General features: G+C 36.0%; 1 protein-coding gene across 2 annotated transcripts in view; it reads right to left on the bottom strand.

Annotated features, from left to right (window-relative positions):
* The window catches only part of megf11 (multiple EGF-like-domains 11), a 264017-nt gene that overhangs the window by 10193 nt on the left and 230432 nt on the right, over positions 1–23392 (bottom strand). The window contains exons 17-23 of one of the 2 annotated variants that reach the window (XM_009293604.5): positions 19793–19921; positions 16757–16885; positions 15882–16010; positions 15494–15622; positions 10719–10952; positions 8302–8420; positions 5144–5198 (exon numbers count right to left, since the gene is read on the bottom strand). In XM_009293604.5, the coding sequence (XP_009291879.1) occupies positions 5144–5198; positions 8302–8420; positions 10719–10952; positions 15494–15622; positions 15882–16010; positions 16757–16885; positions 19793–19921 (924 nt within the window). The remainder of the gene's footprint in view (positions 1–5143; positions 5199–8301; positions 8421–10718; positions 10953–15493; positions 15623–15881; positions 16011–16756; positions 16886–19792; positions 19922–23392) is intronic. The other variant, XM_021467800.3, reaches the window with a different exon arrangement.

Here is a 23392-nt window from a genome sequence, read left to right on the forward strand (position 1 = left end):
GATCTTGTTTTGTTTATTGAAAGAATTTGTAAAGATGCTGTGACCCACTTACATGTAAAATCAATAAAAACGTAATCACAAAAAAAGTGTACATTTAATCAACCGATACATAAATAAACAAACAAACAAAACAAATATACTGCAGGAAAAGTAAGTATTGAACACGTCATGTTTTTACCTGGGAATATTCTAAAGTAGCTGTGTACATGGAATTGAACCAGATTTTGGTAAAAGCTCAAACAAGACAGACATAAAAACAAAACAAAACAAACAAACAAACAACAAATAAAAAAAAAAATCTGAAAAAATTGTTACGTGTAATAACAATGGAATGACACAAGGAGAAAGTACTGAACTGAAATGTATTTTATGCTATATATAAAAGGCTTTTTTAATGATGGCAGCTTAATTACATCTCTCAAATGGAGAATAAAGTCACATGTGATTTTGTAAAAATAACTGATCTTTATTTTGTATTTTCTATTGGATTTAAGTCATGTGATTGGCTGGGCCATTCTACAGCTTAATTTTCTTTCTTTGAAACCATTCGAGAGTTTTCTTGGCTGTGTTTTGGATCATTGTATTACTGAAATGTTCACTTTAGTTTTACCTTTATCATTCTGGTAATGTAAATGTTGGACTGAAGCAGTTAATATTGATTTACAATGACGAAGGGCATAGGGTTGACGAATAACTTCTAAGGAATTTCAGCTGCTGTCTGGGCTTTCCCTGCCTTTCTACACCTTCCTTTCTTCATGTGTTTAATAATTTTTCCTTGCGTCATTTCATTTTAATATGCATAGCTTAATTTGTAAACTAATTAGTTTTGTTTTCTTTGCATATATGGATTTCTTTGTTACCAACATTCAGGGAAAATTTCAAATCAAAGGCACCTTTAGAAATATATTTTCTGAGAAAAATGGCGATGTGTTCAATACTTATTTCCATCACTGTATATGTAAGTATTATTTAAAACTTTGATAAACTAGGAAGACCCACAACATATTATTACTATAGGGTATGTTTGGATTATTTGGCTTTGGAAGATTGTCACTGCAACTGGCCCACAAATGCCACAAAACAGAAAAAAGTAGGAAGGAAAGCCAGATGAATTCCAAAGTCCAAGTGAATAATGACAGCACAGAAATCTTTCCATCAAACACCTACTGTATAAGAGTGAAAGCAACACCCAGCCTAGTCAATCATATGAGTATTCTGAGTTAAACTTTAACCAAATCACATCTCTAAATCACGTTTCTCAGCTGACCAGCCAGAGATACTGACATGCCTTCAAGGTGACGTCAAGATGTAATAAACAAATAAATGAAAATGCCAAACCAGTGTACTCTGATAAAGCTGGTGCAATATTCATTCTCACTGTTTCTGTGATTTATCTCCATGCTGTGATATCAGTAGATCTACAGTACGTGTTCATTCTTTAAATGGGCTTTTCTTCTATACAAATGTGGCACTGTTTAGTCTGTTTAAAGAAAAGGACAGCTTGTGCTTGGATGATTGGAAATCAAATCCGTCCTCGTTTACTTTAACACAGTCTTATAGTGAAAGATTAATCAAGACTGTGACCTTTTTATCTTTGTAATCTTCATCAAAATGTAACAACTTTTGGCTCAGTCTTTGAGATATCTCTCATATATTAAACAGCTGTCATCTGGCTAAGTCCCAAGCACACTTCACTTTTAATGCGTATATTATGGTCTGTGTATCAAATTTATCAGACCAGTATTCATGCACTTATAGATGGTGATTGTGATTTTCTTTAAATGAAACATAAAATTGGATTATTACAGACAGCAACAACACAATCCAATAAAGTTGCCTTATTTGAGGCTATATTTGCATATTTAATGGAATTTATGTTGGATGTACGTATACAAACATAAGACATCATGTGTTTTTTTAGCATATTATAATGATATACTACCATGTGCAAATGTTATTTCATCTGACCATAAAAATTCTGTGTCAGTATGATCAAATTATGCATGTCCACAAATATTAAAAGAGTTAGTTCACCCAAAATTGAAAATACTGTTTTTAATTAACCTTATGTTGTCACAATCCACTGAAATGTATATATTCAGATTAGATCTGAGAGCTCTCTCATCCTCCATAAACAGCAACAGTCATGAGATGTTTAAAGTCCAGAAAAGAAACAACAAAAACATTCCATGTGACTTCAGTGGTTTAATTGCAATCATATAAAGCTCCAAGAACACTTCTGTGTCAAAATATTTTTTAAAACTACTTTTTTAACCTGTTTTCCCTGTCAGATTGGGGTGTGTTCTTACTATGGGTAATACAACATTTACAAACTACTATTGACTGTAGTAAACACACATAGTGCCCTGAAGAGAAGACAAAGACAAACTAAGTTGCTTATACAGTTTTTGACACAGAAATAATTCTTGAAGCTTCGTATGATTAAAGATGATCCACTGAAGCTATATGGAATGTTTTGACAATATTTTTTTTTATTAATTTTCTGGACTTTAAAAGTCTAGTGACTGTTGGTGTTAATGGATGATTTAAGAGTTCACACCAAGCTGATGATTGATTATAAAGCTTGTTTGTCATGCTGTCCCGGGAGAGAGCCCTCAGTATAAAAGACCCTCGAAACCCGGGCTCCCTCCTGTTCGCAGGGTGAGAGGGGAGTTTGAGCTCATGAAGATTGTTGTGACATGGAACTTAGGGTACTTTTAGTGGCTAAGGAATCGTCTGATTGGTGAATCACACATGGGATACGGGATGCGGGACCAGCAGCAAGCAATCATAAGCATGTCATCCTCTCGAAATTAGTTTATAAAAAACTTTACTCAGAGAGCTTCCAGATTTCATCTAAAATATCATAGTTTGTGCTTTGCATATGAATGAAGAACTCAGGGGTTTGTAATGGTATGAGAGTAATTAATAATAGAATTTGACATTTTTGGGTGAAACCTTTAAGCTACATCTTAAAACAAATTGCCACCTAATAAAATAGTGTTCAAAGTGACAACAAATTCACACATTCTGTTTAAAGAAAGCAAAAAATGTGCAGCATTAGGGTCCAGGGAAGGAGACCAAACTTTTTTTTTTATACTGTATGTCAATGAAAGACTAGATATATGTGAAAAGATATATATTAAAATATATGTGAAATCAAACTCACTGAAAAAAATGTGTCAAATTACTATGACTATGTTTACATAATCATCAGTAATTGAAGTATGTGCCTTATTGTAAATAAGATGATATATGATTAAGGTGTTTACATGATTTGCTTTTTGAATGTTCCTTTCATGATCCTGTTTTACGTGTTATAGCACATAATTCAGTTAATGTCATTGCATCACCACGCTATCCACATTTCCTCCAGAGTTTTATGTAGTTTTGGGTGTTTCATTTTTAATTTGTCGACTTTAGCTTCAGCTTGGCACTTTCGCTTTCAATTAGGAACATTTCATGCATGCCCCCTGTGACAAACGAGATATTGGTTGCCTGTATAAACTGCTGGAAGGGTGTTGTTTTAAAGGAATTTGATAGCACACGCCGTATGGGCAAAAAACCTACGCATTTCATGATGCAAGTGTCTGTGGTCCTTCACTGACTCGGTAGGAGCAGAGAATAGTGCCAAACAGCAGTGTGTATAGACTATCCTGTCGCAAAATGCAGCAAAAATCCTTCATGAAGGTAATAGTTTGATTGCAGTGTTTACATGTCTGTACTGCACTTCAATAATGCAAATAACATAGGCATACTCCATGTCTTAATTTGATTTCTGTTTAGTTTGATTATGACTGTAATCAAATTAAGGTAATCAAACATCGCTGTTTACATGGTAAACTCTTAATCAGTATATTGTCTTAACCATATTAAAATCATATTATTGGTGTCCATGTAAATGTACTCAATATTTTATTTTATTTATATCACACATTGAAATTCTTTAGGTGAACAATTCATCCATACAAGTTAATCTACTAAAAATTGTTAATATTTAAAGTGGTGTCACTTCTCTGACGTCAGTTTGTTGACTTCAGTCACAATATTCTTAACCACGCCCCTCTTACCAGTAGTTATCTATGAGGGAATGATGCATAATAAGAAAGCCCCGCCCCCTACTCAATATTCCCTTTCAGCTGAATGTACAACAACACAGGTATTATACTGTAATTTAAATTCAGCAAACTTACAGACTTTACTATGCTTAAAAAAATGGACACCTTATGGTTTTATGAATTTACAACCCCGGCTAATTTTCAACAAGATTTCCATTATATTTTGGACATCTATATACTTTGTAGTATACAAAAAAGAAAATTCAATTGAGTTCAGTTTACACCACTTCTCTCATTCAGTGGTATCCTACAAACAGTTACAGTTGCACAATTTGAAATAAATTGTATAATTTCTTGTCTGTTTTGCAATATGCGGCAACACTGACTTATACTAGTGTGATGGGATTAAAAACTGTTCATTCACTCAAAGGAATCTACTTAGGAAGGCTATGTATGCATTCGACTGTGTGTATTTGTTGGGCTTTGACACTATAACACTGTGACCAGAATTCAGTGAAACTTCCTATAACAAGGTGAAATCACTTTGAACTGTGGTCACTGGCCCCTATTTCACTTCCTCCATGGGCTTGATAAGCATGATGGAAATACCCAACCTCGAACCTGAGTCTCCGAGGTCTCGTATGCTTCGCCGAAGCTTTATCAGCAGACCTGCAGGTAGACATAATGGGGTGAAGCGCTGTGGGACGGGGAGTCAGAGAGGTAATGAACTCTCTCTGAGTGACCTTGGGTAATATAGGCAAAGGCTGACCTTCCGCCATGTGCGGGTGCCACCTAAAGTAGGGGCTTATTAAAAAACACAGCAGGCGAAGGTCTTGCTCCGGTGCCAGAAGCGCCGTCTGGTGTTCACCGCAGCCCCCAGGAATGAGTAAGTAGTTTAATTCTCTGGCGCTTCAATGAAAAACAAAGGTCTTATTTGTTTTGTGGAACAGGCTGAGCGGGGAAGAGAATGATGTATTTGATCCATTTCAAATTGCATGAGTAACTTTTCAGGCTCTGTCTGACAGGAACAGATGGAAGATGGTTTGAATAGGGGGTGAGATAAGAAATTAAGTGAGGACACTGACCCAGGTCATTGAGATTGCAGTATGCTCTCCATTCTGAGCTGTTCCTGTCGCCTTTCTAGAGGGGAAAACCAGACAAAAATAAACATCAAAGACACCATTGAAAGAAGAACATATTTTGATACGCTACGCATTAGCAGTTTTTATGATGTAAACAACTTGCAACAGCGTGCATTATGCATTTAAGACCAACTAAAGTGAATTTATCTCTAGGTGTAAATATATAAATTATGTTCTTAAGAATCTTTTTTATTATTAAGACAGTATTATTGTTATTGACTCACCATTTGGTCCTGTCTAACATACAGTAATGTTTAAAATTTTTGGGCTCTGAGTTTAAAAAAAAGGTGTTTTAAAGGTTTTATGCTCACCTAGGCTGCATTTATTTGATGGAAAATTCAGTAGAAACTGTAATATTGTGAAATATTACTACAACTCAAAATTATAGTTTTTATTTTTAGATATTTAAAAATATATACAATTTCATAGTTTTGTATTTTTGTGAAAAATATTTCAAAATTATTTGATGAAAAAATATAATAATAAATAGCAATAAATGGTTTGAAGAAATGATAACAATATAGGTAACAATATAAATGTCTTTATTGCCACTTGTAATGAATTTAATGCATCCTTCTTAAACAAATTCATTAATTTATTCATTCATTAATTTTCCTTCGGCTTAGTTCATTCTTCATCAGGGGTCGCCACAGCGGAATGAACTGCTAACTTATCTAGCATATGTTTTACACAGGGAATGCCCTTCCAGCTACAACCCAGAAAGATCCATACACACTCATTCACACACATACACTATTGCCAATTTAGTTTATTTAATTCACCTATACCGCAATGTCTTTTGACAGTGGGGGAAACTGGAGCACCTGGAGGAAACCCATGCAAACACAGAAATGTCAACTGAACAAGCCAGTACTCGAACCAGCCGCATTCTTGCTGTGAGGCGACAGTGCTAACCACTGAGCCACCGTGTCACCACAAATGTAGTATTCAAATAAACAAATAAATATTCTGGGGACCAAGGATTCCCAGGAAGATGCAATAGAGGGCTGGGGGTTGATGGAAATGTTTAAAAAAAAAGCAATAATTTCAATAATAAAAAAAAAAAATCAATAATATAAACACAACATTAGTATAAAAAAATCAACAAATAAGCATATGTGTAATTTAAAAGACCATTTAAAAATTATACAATGATTACAATATAAAAATATGATTAGGATTCAAGTAAATATTCAAAAATTGTATTAAAATAAATGAATGCAAATACTATTTAATTGAAAATGAAATAACAATAAAATACTGTTATAATGAGCAGGATTAAAACCGTTTAGAAACAAAATATTTTACAAACATTATTTTAAACCATTTTATAATTTGTACTATGGATATATTGGCGGGCATATCGTTATCTGCCGATAAACGCTATTTTTAATGTTTAATGGGCAGAACTTGTCCAGTGCACTATAATGGAGCTTTCCTTACATTGTTTATTCCTTCAAAGTTCATTCTTTCTTTGTAATGTATTGCTGTGCATTAATAACTCAGTAAGTAACCAGTAAGTAACCTTATCATTGTAGATATGTTTAATAGAGTGTCATTGTGTATTTTGGTTTAAACCTCGTCAGGGAAACATTACATGCGTAAACATAATAGCAGTAATACAAATGTGCTAAACAACTTGTTGGGTTGTTTGTAATCTAATATGATTATTTATTATTATCAACGCATAGACTACCATGTGTTGTTGATGTAAGATTGTACTCAGTTTGATCAGCATATTAAAATTATTACAACGAGCGCACGCATATCTGATCTGACAGCCTTCACAGTAGCACGCGGCAGAGGTGTGCCAGTAACTGAATCCAGCATAGGCGTTCTCAACTCACTGCAACATTCTGTCTTTATAATATGCTCTGTGTTTTTCAAAAAGTCATCTGTGCTCAGTGATCAGGTGCTGTATCAAAATCTGACTCAGAGGGCAAATGTGACTCCGTGTCGTATGTGTACGCATCACGCAGCGCCTGTAGTTGAGTGAAACTCACAGCGGTTTATCATAAACTTTCATTGATCGTTTTTCCTGCAATCGACAGCAAGGAGGAACATAGAAGCGTAGTCTGACTGACGCCAAATAGGATGAATCTATGCCGCATTTTCTAAAATGTACTATCTGTATTTAGCTTTTCACTTGTACGATGACTCTGAACAGTCAAACACCTCCCAAAATGTTTTTCGCACATGACATATTTGTACATATGTACATCACTGTAACACGTTGTATTTATGAACATTTCGGCTGGTTTTAGTCCTTAGCTCGTTAATTTTCATTTTATTTAAATATATTTAACTTGCTTGTTAATTAAATCCCTTTTTTGGTATTTAACCTATTATTATGCAACAGTCAAGCTGCATGTTAATTTGCTATGAAGAAAAGGAAATCATTTATTTTTATATAATTTTTATATATTTAATCACCTTGCAATTTTGAAATTATTGCTTTTTTATGCTTTGAGTAGGCTGTTCAGTTCATTTGATCAGATTTGAAGACTTTTATGAAGTTTTTGAAATAAAATCAGTTTTTTTACTGTAGAAAAATAGAACATTTATAATTATTTATATTTACTGACCTATATACTGTATCGACTATTGGCCTCCAAATCTGAAGAGTTATCGGTTATTGATATTGGCCAAAAAACCCATATTGGTGCATCCTTAATTTGTACTTTACACAAGATTAATTAGATCTATATGCAATAAACTATTTTATCATTTTAGAATAGGGGTCTCTCACATGAAGATGAGAATATTTGGGGGTCAGTAGCACCTAAAAGATTGAACCACCACCTAGCATTTTAATGGGACTTCATAAATGTATATTCAAATCCAGAACATTAGCATTATTATTTCACAACTATATTTCCAAATTTGGATCATTATTCCTTCTTGATGCAAATTAATTCTAAATCTGCTGTTCAGCAAATAAGTCTATGCATACAAAGAAGTGAATATACTAAGTTTGTGCTTGTTTGTGATATTCTAGGCAGCTACTCTAGTTATAAAATATTGCTTGAAAGAACGCTGTTTTTCAATATTACTCATCGGCCAACCGGACATTGGAGTAGCTATTCACCTAGTGTGCTCACCTTCAGAGTGAGAGTGCCGTCCAGGTTGTTAGTTATGGAGGATGAGATGTTGCACTGTGCCACAGTGTGGTAGCTGGGATTGGAGAAGCACTGGCCACTGCTGCTGCTCTGAGACGTTTCTGAAGGAGAGAGAAAGACAGCAGTGTTAACGTCAGCATATCAAAGTGCGCAAGTACAACTCCAATTCTAGAAGTACAACTTGAGATTAATAAAAATCTGTGATCTGTGATTTGTTACTCCTCTTTAAAGGTCCCTTGAAGTGCTTTGAAATGTTAATTTGACATAATTTCAACTGAAACATGAAACAGGGTGGGACATATATTGTGGTAGCCCCTTCCCTTTAAAAAAAAAAAAAAAAAAAAAAAAAAAACAGCAATCAGCATTTCATTTTTGAACAGCTCTGTAAGAGAGATGAAGTGCATGAAATGAGATGCAACTTGAGGAGAGCAGGACATGTCAGATACTAGAGAGCATTTGATTGGTCAAAGACTTGATGAGGAACTAAAGTATGAAGTGACGCCAAAATAATAGTTCAAGTGACAAACTGCAAGCTTTGGGTTTCATTTCACTTTATTTATTTATTTATAAAGCACAAAAAAGCTAAAAAGAATGTCATAAAAATAATATAATGTGATGTGATAAAAATAAACATCATAATAAATACAAATCACTCAGGTTTATATCTTCTAAATGTAAATTTTGTCATTGTTTTGGAAAACACTAGCTTATAGATATCCTTAAAAATATCACACAGATACTAACATCTAAAAAACTCAGTTGCATAAGATCTTTAAGCTTTACGTATATGACAAAAATCAATGGAAAGGGTTTTTCTTTTGTGATAAATATGTGGGAATAGTATGTTTAAAGGTACAGTTTGTAAGATTGACTCCCACTGGCTGAACTAGGTATTGCAGTCCAAAATCAGAACACTTTTTCACCCAGCCCCACCTCAAACAACACGCAAACGCAGGTTGCCATATTGGTGTTGCTAAGGTCGAAGAGGATAAGGGGCTTAGCCCCAAAGAAGTGTGATTTATTTTAAAGTGTGAGTTGTTAACCAATGTGATACAAAGCTACAAACATTTTCATTTTACAGAGTGATTAACTAAAGTAGTGTTGTCAAGATACTGGAATTTCTAAATTCAATACCTTGTAAAATATTATTATTTATTAGGCTACTATTTGGGATAATAACAATTGTTTCAAAAAAAGTACAAAAAATGTAAATAAAGATCTATATGCTAGAAATATGTGTACTTCAAATTTCTTTAGAGGGAGACTTTTCAGTTTTCCTTAAAAATAGGGTGATGTGGGCATTGTAGCACTTTAAATGGATGTAATGCCTGTTTCATTCATACGTGAGCAGAAATTCCATATATGCCTTAGAAAAGTAGTAGAACATTGAAGGGAATACGGGATGAAGTCATCAAGCTATTGCTGTGGTTGAATGAAAATAATATCTGAATAAACATAAAAAGGCTTTAACTGATCATTTACACGACTGCGACAATAAATGGTTTATATGTGTTCTTCCACCCATCTTAGGTATTTTCATAAGAAAGTCGATTTATAATTCGATGCTAACTGACATAGCATGTTACAGTAGAATATAGCTATAAAATAATATGCATGAACTCACTGTGATTTAAATATTACAGAAACAGATGTGACTGGCTATATCATATCTCGATAAACATGTATAGATATTTATATCATATCTAGAAAGCCCAATTTACATTTTTCTGACTAATTTGCATGTATTTACATTTATATGACGCAGATTTTATTGATTGAAGTTTTTTTATTTCACCAAAACTACACACATTTTATACTGTGAAAACAAATGTGCAACATATTCCAAAAGATCAGGGGTGTTTTTGACAATACATCAGGGGCTTAAATAATATTCATAGATATTCCTGTTTTGCGCATACATTTAATTTGGTTTGTTTGGTTGTGAGAGATGTGATTTGCAGACTGAGACAAAGTTGTCAGTGATTCGTCCTATTGTAAAGTCATGCAGTGTGAAACCCCTTGACACCATTCCATCTTGCAGTGTAAACAAAACAGCGACGAAAAGCTTCCCCAGATAGTCGTGCAGTCGTGGACTGACATTCATAACACTTAATGGAACTAATCAAGTCTTTTAAAGCCACATCATCAAAAGTAGCATCTATGGCATTATAATAACTATAAATATGCAGTATTTTAACCTGATTAAAATATGAATGACATATTTCAGCATACGAAAAGTGTGTAAGCACCATGTAAACTCTATTTCACTGCTGGATTGACTGCTTTTACTGTCAGTTACTGAATAAACAAACATGCGCTACACACTGTATAAGTCATGCTAGTAAACACACTCAAGAAACCTGGGAAGTTGTTCTTCAATATTTAATGATTAGTCTCACCAGAAAGAGAGTAGTCAGTGTTGGTGACACGCAGAGCTGGGGTGTACGAAACACTGGGCATTTCCTGTCCTTTGTCTCTCTGTCTCTGCCTGAACCAAACAAACAAGCTGAGCATGGCCATGATGATCAGGAGCAGGAAGATGATGCCCATGACGGCGCCTGCGGACTGGCGTTCTGAACCCAGAGCGGGGCTGATCTTAGTGTACGGGTTGAGTTCCTCCATCACTAGAGCCGCTGGAACAGAGGACATGAATATGATGAAAGCAAGTAGAGCAGATCAGAGCACTTGATTCCCACAAGAACATGTGCAAGAGAGTTTTGATACAAGGTAATCTCTAGTTTGATGCATGGCAGCAAACACTACAAAGAGTGCAGTAAATAAGATTTTCATATTTCACAAAGAAGATTTAGGGGCCGGACCATGCAGTGGTTATCAAAGTATTATTATGCAGATACTAATGGTCTGAGTGGTTGCGAGTGTGTTTGTGTCTGGTTGCTACGGGTCTGTTTTTTTGTTATGTAGTTGCTAGGGTGTTCTATGTAGTTGCTAACAAGTGTTGAGTGCCTTATCAGATGGATTCTTTTGTTCTGTTTATTGTATGATTAAATTTGTTGAATATTCACTGGTTTCCGTCTCTTTCTTCTATGAATGAGTGTGAGTTTGAGCTATTTCTAAAGTAGCATTGCACACATTTCCAGCATAAACCCAAAACACTGCCAAAGAAACTCAACACATATATGTTTGTTCTATATCACTGCAAAGGGGCAAGGGTGATGACAAGTGCATTCTCTGTGTTTTTACATGTGGTTGCTAAGCATATGTGTTGTGTAAGCACTGCCTGTGTGTTCCACATGGTTGCTAAGATCCTGTATAGTAGCTAGGATGTTCTACATGGTTGCTAAGGGTCCAAGTGGTTGCTAGGGTGTTTTATGGGGTTGCTAAGGGTCTAAGTGGTTGCTAGGATGTTCAGTGTGGTTGTTAGGGGATTCTAATTGGTTGCCTTAGGTTTGAGTGGTTGCAAGGGTTTTCTATTTGTTTGCTACTATGTAGTTGCTAAGAGTCTGCCATGGTGTTCTGTGCGGTTGCTAAGGAGATTGATTGTAGGTGCATTTCTGTGTAATTTTACATGTGTTTTTTAAAGCATCTGAGTGGTTGATTGGGCGTTCTGTGTGGTTGCTAAAGATCTGTGTAGTAGCTAGGGTGTTGTGTGTGTTTGTTAAGGGTCCAAGTGATTGCTAGGGTGTTGTGTGTGTTTGCTAAGAGTCCAAGTGATTGCTAGGGTGTTCTGTGTGGATGCTAAGGGTCCAAGCAGTTTCTATGGTGTTTTATGTGGTTGTTAAGGGTCTAAGAGGTTCCTAGGATGTTCAGTGTGGTTGTTAGGGGGTTCTATTTAGTTGCTAAGAGCCAATGTGGTTGCTAAGGTGTTCAATGTGGTTGCTATGGGCCAGAGTGGTTGCTAAGGTGTTCTATGCAGTTGCTAAGGATCTGTGTAGCTGCTATGCTGTTTTGTGTAGTTGCTAAGTGTCCAAGCGATTACTAGGGTGTGTTATGTGGTTGCTAAGGGTCTAAGTGGTTGCTAGGATGTTCAGTGAGGTTGTTAGGGGGTTCTATTTGGTTGCTAAGAGTCAATGTGGTTGCTAAGGTGTTTTATGTGGTTGCTAAGGGCTAGAGTGGTTGCTAAGGTGTTCTATGTAGTTGCTAAGAATATATGCAGTAGCTTGGGTGTTCTGTGTAATTGCTCAGGGTACAAGTGGTTTCTATGGTGTTTTCTGTGGTTGTTTAGGGTCTAAGTGGTTACTGGGATGCTCGTGGCTGTTAGGGGGTTTTATTTGGTTGCTAAGAGCCAATGTGGTTGCTAAGGTGTTCTTTGTGGTTGTCAAGGGTCATGCAATTGCCAAGCATCTGTGTAGTTGATATGGCATTCTGTGTTGTTGCTAAAAGTCCAATCGGTTGCTAGGGTGCTTTATGTGGTTGCTAAGGGCCAGAGTGAATATAAGTGTATTTCTGTGTGGTATTACATATGGTTTCTAAGCATCTGAGTGGTTGCTTGTGTGTTCTGTGTGGTTGCTAAGGGTCTGTGTAGTAGCCAGGGTATTCTGTGTAGTTGTTAGTTCTATTTGGTTACTTATATAGTCTAAGTAGTTGATATGGTGTTCTGTGTGGTTGCTAAGGGTCCAAGTGATTGCTAGGGTGTTTTATGTGGTTGCTAAGGTGTTCTATGTTGTTGCTAAGGGTCTGTGTAGTTGATATGGTGCTCTGTGTAGATGCTAAGGGTCCCAGTGATTGATAGAACATCTTAGCAACAACATAAAACACCCTATGTTGTTGCTAAGGGTCTGTGTATTTGCTAGGGTATTTAAATGGTTGCCAAGACTCTAAGTAGTTGCTATGCCATTCAGTGTTTTTTTACTTGGGGGTTCCATTTGGTTGATTTTGGTTGCTAGGGTGTTTCATATGGTTGCTATGGTGCTCTTAGGAGTTGCTAAGAGTCTAAGTGGTTGCTAGAATATTCAGTGTAGTTGTTGAGGGGTTCTTTTTGATTGCTGAGCACCACAGTGGTTGCTAAGGTGTTCTATGTTGTTGCTAAGGGTATGTGTAGTTGCTATGGTGTTATGTGTGGTTGCTAAGGGTCCAAGTGATTGCTAGAGTGCTTATGTGGTTGCTAAGGCTCTAAGTGGTTGCTAGGATATTCAGTGTTTTTTTCTTGGGGGTTCTATTTAATTGATTGTGGTTGCTAGGGTATTCAATGTGGTTGCTAGGGTGCTCTTTGTGGTGGGAAAGGGCCAGAGTGGTTGTTAGTGTAAAGAAAATATATTTTTAGATATAAAAAAATCTGCTTTGAAAAAATCTTCATTAAAAATATTTTAGTTTCTGCAGTATTTTAACGAATCAAATAAAGTTTGTTTTTACAGTTTTTCTCAGTCACTTTGGTGCATTTCTCACAACACTATTTACATTTCCACAACAGTTAATGGATATCTTAAACCAATTAGTCATTTGTGCACATCATAGTAGCAGTTTCTCATTCTTTCCAACAAACTGCAAATGCTTTTGGACATGCATCAATTGCTTTCATACAACTCTCTGCTGTTTAATAACATTATCACTTGCTTATGTCATGTCAGTCAAAATTAACTAAACTTGTGAATAATAATAGTCATTCCATGTAAAACTAATAGTCCTCATTTCATTACTTGAGTCATTACATACAAAAATGTTGAACTAATGGTCAAAATCTCTCAAATGTAAATTTTATAACAATTTTTAAATCTTTTTTTTTCCCTGAAAATATCTTCTAAATTGAACAATTTCATGAATGATTTACAGACCTGTGTATGTTGTAGGTTCAGTTCCAATATGTACTGCAATATTGTCTACAGTTGTGCACAGCTCTACCCAAAGGAAGTTTCTGTTTGTTGCAAATAAGGGTGTGTTTATTTGCACAATGCTGTGAATAAATTAGAATTGCAAAGAGCAAATGCAGTAAAAATGTGAAACATATATTCAGTGTCTTGTACTCAGATACCTTACTTATGCAGTGATGTCTAACTTTACTGTAGTTTTCAAATGGCTGAACAAATAGTATATATTGCTGTCTTGAGAATTTTCGAGAGGGGTCTGGCTGCAGACTCGGTGCAGTGCAATCTGAGCTGCATCCAATGCTTTTTAATGCGCTCACCTAACCCCACCCCTATCCGTCACTGTGACATCACTCACTCAATTGAGTGCATTGCGTCTGACATTGCATCGCTGAGTGATGCAATCTCAGCTTGCATCATAAAGGCTGCATCCAGATAATATTGGCATTTTTAGGACATGTCACCAAAATCTGACTTTTTGCATTGAAAAAATGTACAGAGTAAACTGTCCTAATGAAAACATGACAAAGCCATTTGACTATCTTGTTCATAAACAATGGTGTCAGGACTTTTCATCTTGATGTCACTGACACTTTCATTGACATCAATACTTGCTTTTGAGGAATGCGTTATCTATTTTGAGCAAGTGACACACTTTTGCAGGTTATCTACTATGTTTTGCAGTTTGTACTAATTGTTTTGAGAAATGCATTAACTGTTGTGCAAATGTAAATAGTGTTGTGAGGAATGCACTATAGCGACTGAGAAAACTGACGGTATGATCATGTTGGATAAAAATGCCAGTTTCACGGTATTGTGATGAATGCTCTAAAAGATATTCTTTTTAAAGGTCTGGGTAAAATACAAAACTTTTTTCTTTTTTAAGAAACATTCACAGTTTTTCTTAATTGCTACAGACAATTTAGCTTACCCAATTTACCTATACCGCATGTCTTTGGACTGTGGGGGAAACCACAGCACCTGGAGGAAACCCACGCAAACACGGGGAGAACATGCAAACTCCACACAGAAATGCCAATGACCCAGCCAAGGCTCGAACCAGCAACCTTTTTGATGTGTGGCAACAGTGCTAACCACTGTGCCACCGTGACACCTATGTGAGCATATTTACTGTACAAAACTTATCAGAGAACTACGAGGACAAATAAATAAAATAAGTAAAATAAAATGTTCAACTAATCAAGATTTTATTTTTAGGCCAAATCGCTGAGCCCTAATTGTTATAATGTTACTATGTGGTTGCTAGAGCTTTGCTAAGTGTTTAACTGCAGTCTCAATTCTAGAACATATCAGATTCTCTTGTTCATACACCAAAGGGATTTAAACCTATGGGATTTTTCTTCACTTTTCTTCGTCTTCTTTTCTTCACCCCAGATAAAGAAAGAGAAAGTCACCCTGGTCACAGCGGATGCCTTTGTATCCCGGGCTGCAGTAGCAGGTTCCAGTCACATAGTCGCAGGTGGCGTTGTTCATACATTCACACAGCTGCTGACAGCCATAGCCAAATGTCCCGGGAGGACACTCTGAACAAAAACACATACAAAAAAGAAAAACACACAATTAACCAAACGCCCCTGGCCTGTGTAACACCGTGTAAAACAAGCACTCAGACACATGTTGTGAGATGGTGGATGGGGACAGCACTCACACACAAACATCATCAATTACCACCACAATCATCATCATCATCATCATCGGGGCAGCTAAATGTCTCTTTCTACTTGACATTCTCACAACCCCATGATACAAGACCCACAATCTTAAAAAGTCTACAACACTCACTCTGTTCACAGTTGGTCCCAATAAAGCCAGTCCGACAGGCACACTGGCCAGTGATATGATCACAGTCAGCTCCATTTTGACAGCGGCACACCTCTGCACAGTCTCGCCCATAAAACCCTGAGGGACAGCCTGAAGGAAAGAGATATCCTGCTACATCACATTAACCTACAACAGACTGTCGGTGTATACACTAATGGCGCCAGCAACAGGAAACCCAGTGTGAAAGAGCCACAACATTCGGAAAAAAAGGCAAATGGCCTGAATTTATTGTATCATGTACCTAATTTAACTGTATTAGCGCGGCAGCGTTTTCTTCTCCGAAGACACTAATAACGATTTGAGGACAAACACGGGTACAGTTCATAAATACACAAACACGCAAAGACAGTCTGGGCGCTAAAGATAACAAGGCAACCGGAGCAAACATTGCAGCAAAACACAAACTGATTTCATCACTCCTCAAGAAAGAGTTCATATCACTGCCATCGTAAAAAAAAAGAAAAGTTTCAAACAGAGTGGCAGCAGAGGAGGGATCAAGAAATGATTGACGTAATGAATGAAAGATGGATTCTGGGATTTTTTTTTATTTGCAGGCGTGATGCTGATGGTTTTTGATTTCAGCCTTGAGCAAGGTCATATAATGAGTTAAATGACTGGCGTGGAAAAAATCCAAAACGTGCATTTATTATTAAGAACCACTCCGTGGCATCATAACATCATCAGATTTCACAACACTCGTGTGCAGTTCTGAAGAACTACCAACAGATGTCACTGTGTCATTTTCTGTGAGATATGGTTGAGAGGGTGTAATAGAGGCTCGTTTGAACATTTAATAACTGTGAATGTGTGTATGTGTGTGTGTAAGAGAGACTCACGCTGTGTGCAGTAGAGGCCAGTCCAGCCCAGGCTGCACCTGCACTCTCCGTCGTAGGCACTACATTGGGCTCCGTTGTGACAGTTACATGAGTTCAAGCAGTCGGGGCCCCACTGGCCTATGGGACAAACTGCGGAGCCAGAGACACCGTCAAATGAAAACTAAACTCCCGTTCACACCAAGAATAATAACTGTATGTGGGATCACAACAATACACGTTTATTTATAAGTGCACTGCCACTTTAAAATAGGATGAACTCTGATTGGCTGTCAATGCTTTTAATGTGATCCCAATGATAATGATGTTGTGGTGTGGCCTTTCCTTAAGAGACCCTTTTCACAAGCCTATTATGGCGCGTTTAACGGTCATAAGCATCTTAAATCCTTGAAAGTTTTTAATATTTAGATAAAAAAACATATGAATTTGTATTTATGTCTGTATTATATCATCTTTGCTTCAAATGACAAAAAAAAAAAAAAAACAGTTTAATTTGAGGTGTTTCTAATGCAGCGTCTATGGGACTGAGAGTAAATTTGTCGTTAATTTCTCCTCTGGCTGCCATTATCCGTTTTTTTTTTTTTTTTTCTGAATGTCTTGATAACACTATCATGGAGTTTTTCTTTTATATTTCAGCAAATAAGATTGTAAAAAAATTCCTTGTTGTACTCTCCCTTTTACTGCGCTCTAAGTTTTCCGACTTATGACGACTTCCGCTACTGAGAAACCTGGAAATGTGAAAAGGGTCTATTATTAGAGAATTAGAGTGTTTATTTAAACTTTACAGGTATTGTTATTAATATAGTTATTTTCCTTGGTGTGAATGGGCCTTAAAGAGACAGTACACCCCAAATAAAATGAAAATTCTGCCATAATTTACTCATTGTTAAAGGAATAGTTCACCTAAAAACAAAAACTTTGTCATCACTTACTCACCCTCCACTTGTACTTTGAATTTATTTCTTCTGTTGATAACAATAGAATAGATGCTATACTTGGAAACTAAAACCATTGACCTCCACTAAATTTGTTTTCCAACTATGGAAGTCAATGGTTTCTGGTTTCCAACATCTTTCAAACTATTTTCTTTTGGATTCAGCAGAAAAAACAACTCATGAATTAATATTATATCTATCTTATATTGGACATTTAGGTTGAGAGTTCCTTTTTTTTTGGCAATCTATCCCTTTAAGTTGTTCCAAACCTACATTTGTTTATAAAATATTAAAAAATATTCTAAAAAGTACTGAAGAATTTAATTAGGACTAGATTCTGATTGGCTTCTTGAACTTTTTTTTTGTCCTTGTTACAGTGTAACTATACAAATAACTCGCAAGGAACAAGATGTCAACATGACATCAGATTGTACCCCAATGTCATGGGGATATTGCTTTTTGTTTGAAAATGAAAATCGGGTTGATGTCAGAACCCAATGTCCAAAGTCTAACCTAAAATCAACCAAATATCAAAGTCTAATGACGTTACAGCTTGATGTTGTGTGGACATTACCACTATGGCGTCTATCAGACATTGGATTTTGGTTGCCAACTTGACAAATAAATGTTAGTATTTGATTTTAATATGACATTGGTTTTCCCAGTGATGGGTTGCAACTGGAAGGGCTGTTCATTCCACTGTGTACTCCAGGTTAATAAAGAGACTAAGCCGAATGAATAAATGAATGATGTTGGTTTAAGATGTTGGCTTGAGTTTGGATTTTGGTCACTTTCCAACACAATCTGAAATCAACCAAATATCAACGTTATTATTGGATGTCAAAATGACATTGTCCTTAGACGCTGGTTAGACATTGAATTTTGGTCACCTGACATCACAAACTACATCTAACCTAATATTAACATCGGTAACACTTTGTTTTGATGGTCCTTTTGAGTATCAGTTGACTGTCTGCTAAATATTTGTTGATATGCTCCTTCAACTGACATTTAACTGACTCTAAGAAATTTTGCAAGTACATGTCAACTTACACTAACCCCAACCCTAACCCTAACCCCAATCTAACAGTCTACTTGGCATGTAGAAGCAATGTAACTTAAATTAAACAAAAGGACCATCAAAATAAAGTGTGACCTTAACGTCTAATGATGTTGTGTGCCTGCTGGGAAGTATAATAATAATATTAATTAAGTAAATGTATTTACAACATGGTTAGGATTATGCCGAGGGGAAAGTTTAGCAATATTTGCATGTAATCATGCCTAATTTATTGTTTTTAGTGAGTACACGTAACAAGGACATTGTAAAATAAACTACGACCATATCTTCTTTTAAGCAGCTCAGAAGACAAAATAACGCATATATATTTGGAACAACTTGAGGTTAAGTAAATAATGACAATATTTGTAATTTTAGGGTGAATTATCTCTTTAACAAACGTGTGTAGTCCTAATATTAAACCCATATTTACACGCCCTTGATAGACACAACAAATATACAAAATGATGCATTTGATTTAAAATCGGCATGTTTTGCAAATAAAATGTGGTACAGCCAAAAATAAAGAGAAATCCCACTGAAATGAGCGCCACAGCTGCAGCATAATCCTCTTAATTTAGTCCAGTTTAAGCTGAAAATGCCACTGTTTGGAATTAATAATTGAAATCCCTCACTTTTTTCACCCACAGCCAATCGTCACCCCTTCACTTACAGCAAACAGCGTTAGATTAACAACTCCAGAGGGGAGGGAGAAGAGCGAGGGAGCGATAAATTCTCCGGGACATTGTTGCTCTCGTCTCTATTTCATATTGCCGCTCTCCAGCGCTGTGTAAATTATTGAGAGTGTGCTATCAAGTAATTTATTGAGGAAATTGTTGGTCTCCATCAGCGGTGCTTGTGGGGTATTTGGCGAAGAAAAAAATGGACGTGGTCATGATTTACATGGCACTATGACATGAAGCGTCCATGAAAGAGAAATGGATGGGAAAATGGATAGGGAAAGAGTAGTGGGATAAAGCAAAACACAAAGAGTGGGAGAAATAAAGAGGGTGAAAACAGAAAGAAAGACAAATTGCTTCATACTCTGTGAGCAGTCGTCTCCGGTCCAGCCTGGGAAGCATTGGCAAGAGCCATCAATAGGATTGCAGGTTCCATTGTTAGTGCACAGACAGATCTCAGCGCAGGCTTTCCCAAATTTTCCACTGGGACACACTGACGGACACAAACACACAAGACAGAACAATCATTCTTTCGATGGTAATCACACAATATCGGTAGGACGTAAGAATGTATTTACTCCCTATGCTGATCATAATGCATAGTAATGTTATTGTGTTGAGTCAAATATTTGCATTTGAAATTACAGGTACTTCAGAAATAGCTGTGGTTGCTCAGTGAAATGAAGGTGAAGTGTGTCAGCAGTGTAACTAAACAATTCATGATTGAAACGATGAAAAAAATATTAATGTTTCTCAAACTCTACTTCAGCCTCATTCCTGCCTGACATGGTTTTAAAAAAGAATAAGGTTGAATTTTAGACAAATCATTCAATCAATCAATCAATGTACCAACCAATCAATGTATCAACCAATCAATCAGTCAGTCTGTCTGTCTATTTATAATATCTAATAATAATCTGTCAGTCTGTCTGTCTATCTATCTATCTATCTATCTATCTATCTATCTATCTATCTATCTATCTATCTATCTATCTATCTATCTATCTATCTATCTATCTATCTATCTATCTATCTATCTATCTATCTATCTATCTATCTATCTATCTATCTATCTATCTATCTATCTATCTATCTATCTATCTATCTATCTATCTATCTATCTATCTAAATAATAAATCTTAAATAATATTTTATTTTACATTTCTCTGTAACTTTTCACAATGTGCTTAACAGCAGGTAACTCTTGCTCTAAACCCTAGTTAACTAAACATTTCGCAATTGTAACTATTTTTTATTTATTTATTAATTTTTTTTTTTACCTAGGGTTTTATAACTTGCTGTGAACTTGCTGTAAACCCTGATATTGTGATGCCAAATATGCAGCATCGAGCAATGCAGTGTCACAATGTTACAGCTAGATGCTTAGCAACCAACAGCAAATCCCATACCTTATATTCACATGCTTTGAAAAACTCTGTGCATTGAATATAAACAGTCATATCAGCATTCAAAGGGAGATATAAGAAATTTTGATAGAAATTCTACCGTTTTTCTCAATGGCTTTGTTGAATTTCTCACAACACTATTTGCATTTGCACAACAGTTAATGCATTTCTCAAAACAATTAGTACAAACTGCAAAACCTAGTTGATAACCTGCAAAAGCTTATTCCTTTAAAGCAAGCATTGATGTCAATGAAAGTGTCAGTGTCATCAAGATGAAAAGTTCTGACACCATTGTTTATGAACACAATAGTCAAATGGCTTTGTCGTGTTTTCATTAGGACAGTTTACTCCGTACATTTTTTCCAATGCAAAAAGTCAGATTTTGGTAATACTTCCTGAAAATTCTCAAGACAGCACTATATACTATTTGCTCAGCCATTTGAAAACTACAGTAAAGTTAGACATTACTGCATTTAGTGAGGTATCTGAGTACAAGACACTGAATATATATGTTTCACATTTTTACTGCATTTGCTCTTTGCAATTGTAATTTATTCACAGCATTGTGCAAATAAACACATATTTACAACAAACAGAAACTTATTTTGTGTAGAGCTTTGCACAACTGTAAACAATATTGCAGTACATATTGGAACTGAACTTTCAACACACAGGTCTGTAAATCATTCATGAAATTGTTCAATTTAGAAGATATTTTCAGGAAAAAAAAAGATTTAAAGATTTTTATAAAATTTACATTTGACAGATTTTGACAATTAGTTCAACATTTTTGTATTTAATGACTCAAGTAATGAAATGAGGACTATTAGTTTTATATGCAATGACTATTCACACTCACAAGTTTAGTTAATTTTGACTGACATGTCGTAAGCAAATGATAATGTTATAAAACAGCAGAGAGTTGTATGAAAGCAATTGATGCATGTCCAAAAGCATTTGCAGTTTTTTGGAAGAAATTAGAAACTGCTACTATGGTGTGCACAAATGACTAATTGTTTTGAGTAATGCATTAGCTGTTGTGCAAATGTAAATAGTGTTGTGAGAAATGCACCAAAGCCACAGAGAAAAACTGTAAAAACAAACAGTTGGTGATATATTTACAGTATATGCGAACACTTGTCTCAGTCGCCTCACAGCAAGATTGTCATGGGTCCGAGTCCTGACTGGGTCAGTTGGCGTTTCTGTGTGAAGTTTGCATGTACTCTCTGTGTTTACGTGGGTTTCCTCCAGGTTTCCCCCACAGTCCAAAGACATGCAGTATAGGTGAATTAAATAAACTGTGTGTGAATGTGAGAGTGTATGGGTGTTTCCCATGGGTTGCAGCTGGTAGGGCATCGTAAAACATATGCTGGATAAGTTGTCGGTTTATTTCGCTGTGGCAACCCCTGATGAATAAAAGGACTACACAGAAGTAAAATGAATGAATGTGGACACTTGTCAATTTGTTCATTCAGTCATTTTCTTTTCAGCTTAGTTCCTTTATTAATCTGGGGTCACCACAGCGGAATGAACCACCAACTTATACAGCATATGTTTTATGCAGCGAATGCCCTTACAGCTGGGGAACCTCCATACACACACATTCCCACTCGTACACCGCCAGACAATTTTAGCTTACCCAACTCTCCTGTCTTTGGAGCACTGGAGCACCCGGAGGAAACCCATGCAAACTCCACACAGAAACGTTAACTGACCCAGCCGAGGCTCGAACCCGCGACCTTCTTGCTGTGAAGCGACAGCAATACCTACTGCGCCACCGCATTGCCCTACACTTGTCAATGACACTGATAATTCAAATATGTAAACAAGGACAGTACAGTGTCAAACTTTGTTGTTTAAATACCCAAGATTCATTCGGTAATTAAGAGTGAGTAATAAATACTGTGGAAAAAAAAAAAAAAAATCCAAGATGTTTACCTTATAATGACCCAGTGTGGAGTATTTCAATTGTAACAAATATTTTTTTTTACTTTTGTTCAATCATGCTTAATATTAAACCCAGTCTTTTCAGTCCTGTACATGTCCTGTTTTTATTTGCATCCAGTCAGGATTTCTAAATCTCCTAAAATGTCAAGAATTCAGCTTTTGCTTCAGTACAGTTGTCATTAATTCAATGCATTTTTGCACACCTTACAGCACGCCACCATTGGTCAATCATATACATATGCACAAACATTGGCCATCTCAATCCCTTAACACCAAGGCAATGGCCAAGAAAGAGAGAGAGCAGCAGCTCCTGTCAGTGGATGACACATGGCTCCTAATAAGCATAAAAAAACGAACTTTCTGTGTTGTTTATTTAACAAATAAATTATATTACTTTAACAAAATGAAAAAGCAACAGCATCAAGTAAAAAGCGTTCAATTCCTAACATTTAAAAAAATGTTGAGGGCCAAAAGTTTAATGCAAAGGGTGTTATTATTACTTTGTGTATTAAAGTCCTGTAACAGTTTCACGGTGAACCCATTTGTCAAGTATTGCCCCAGCAGACCCCCATCTCACCACCCTCTTTTTTAAAATCAGAAATAGGGTTATC

The sequence above is a fragment of the Danio rerio genome, chromosome 18 (genome assembly GCF_049306965.1).
Source record: "Danio rerio strain Tuebingen ecotype United States chromosome 18, GRCz12tu, whole genome shotgun sequence".
NCBI classification, from domain to species: domain Eukaryota; kingdom Metazoa; phylum Chordata; class Actinopteri; order Cypriniformes; family Danionidae; genus Danio; species Danio rerio.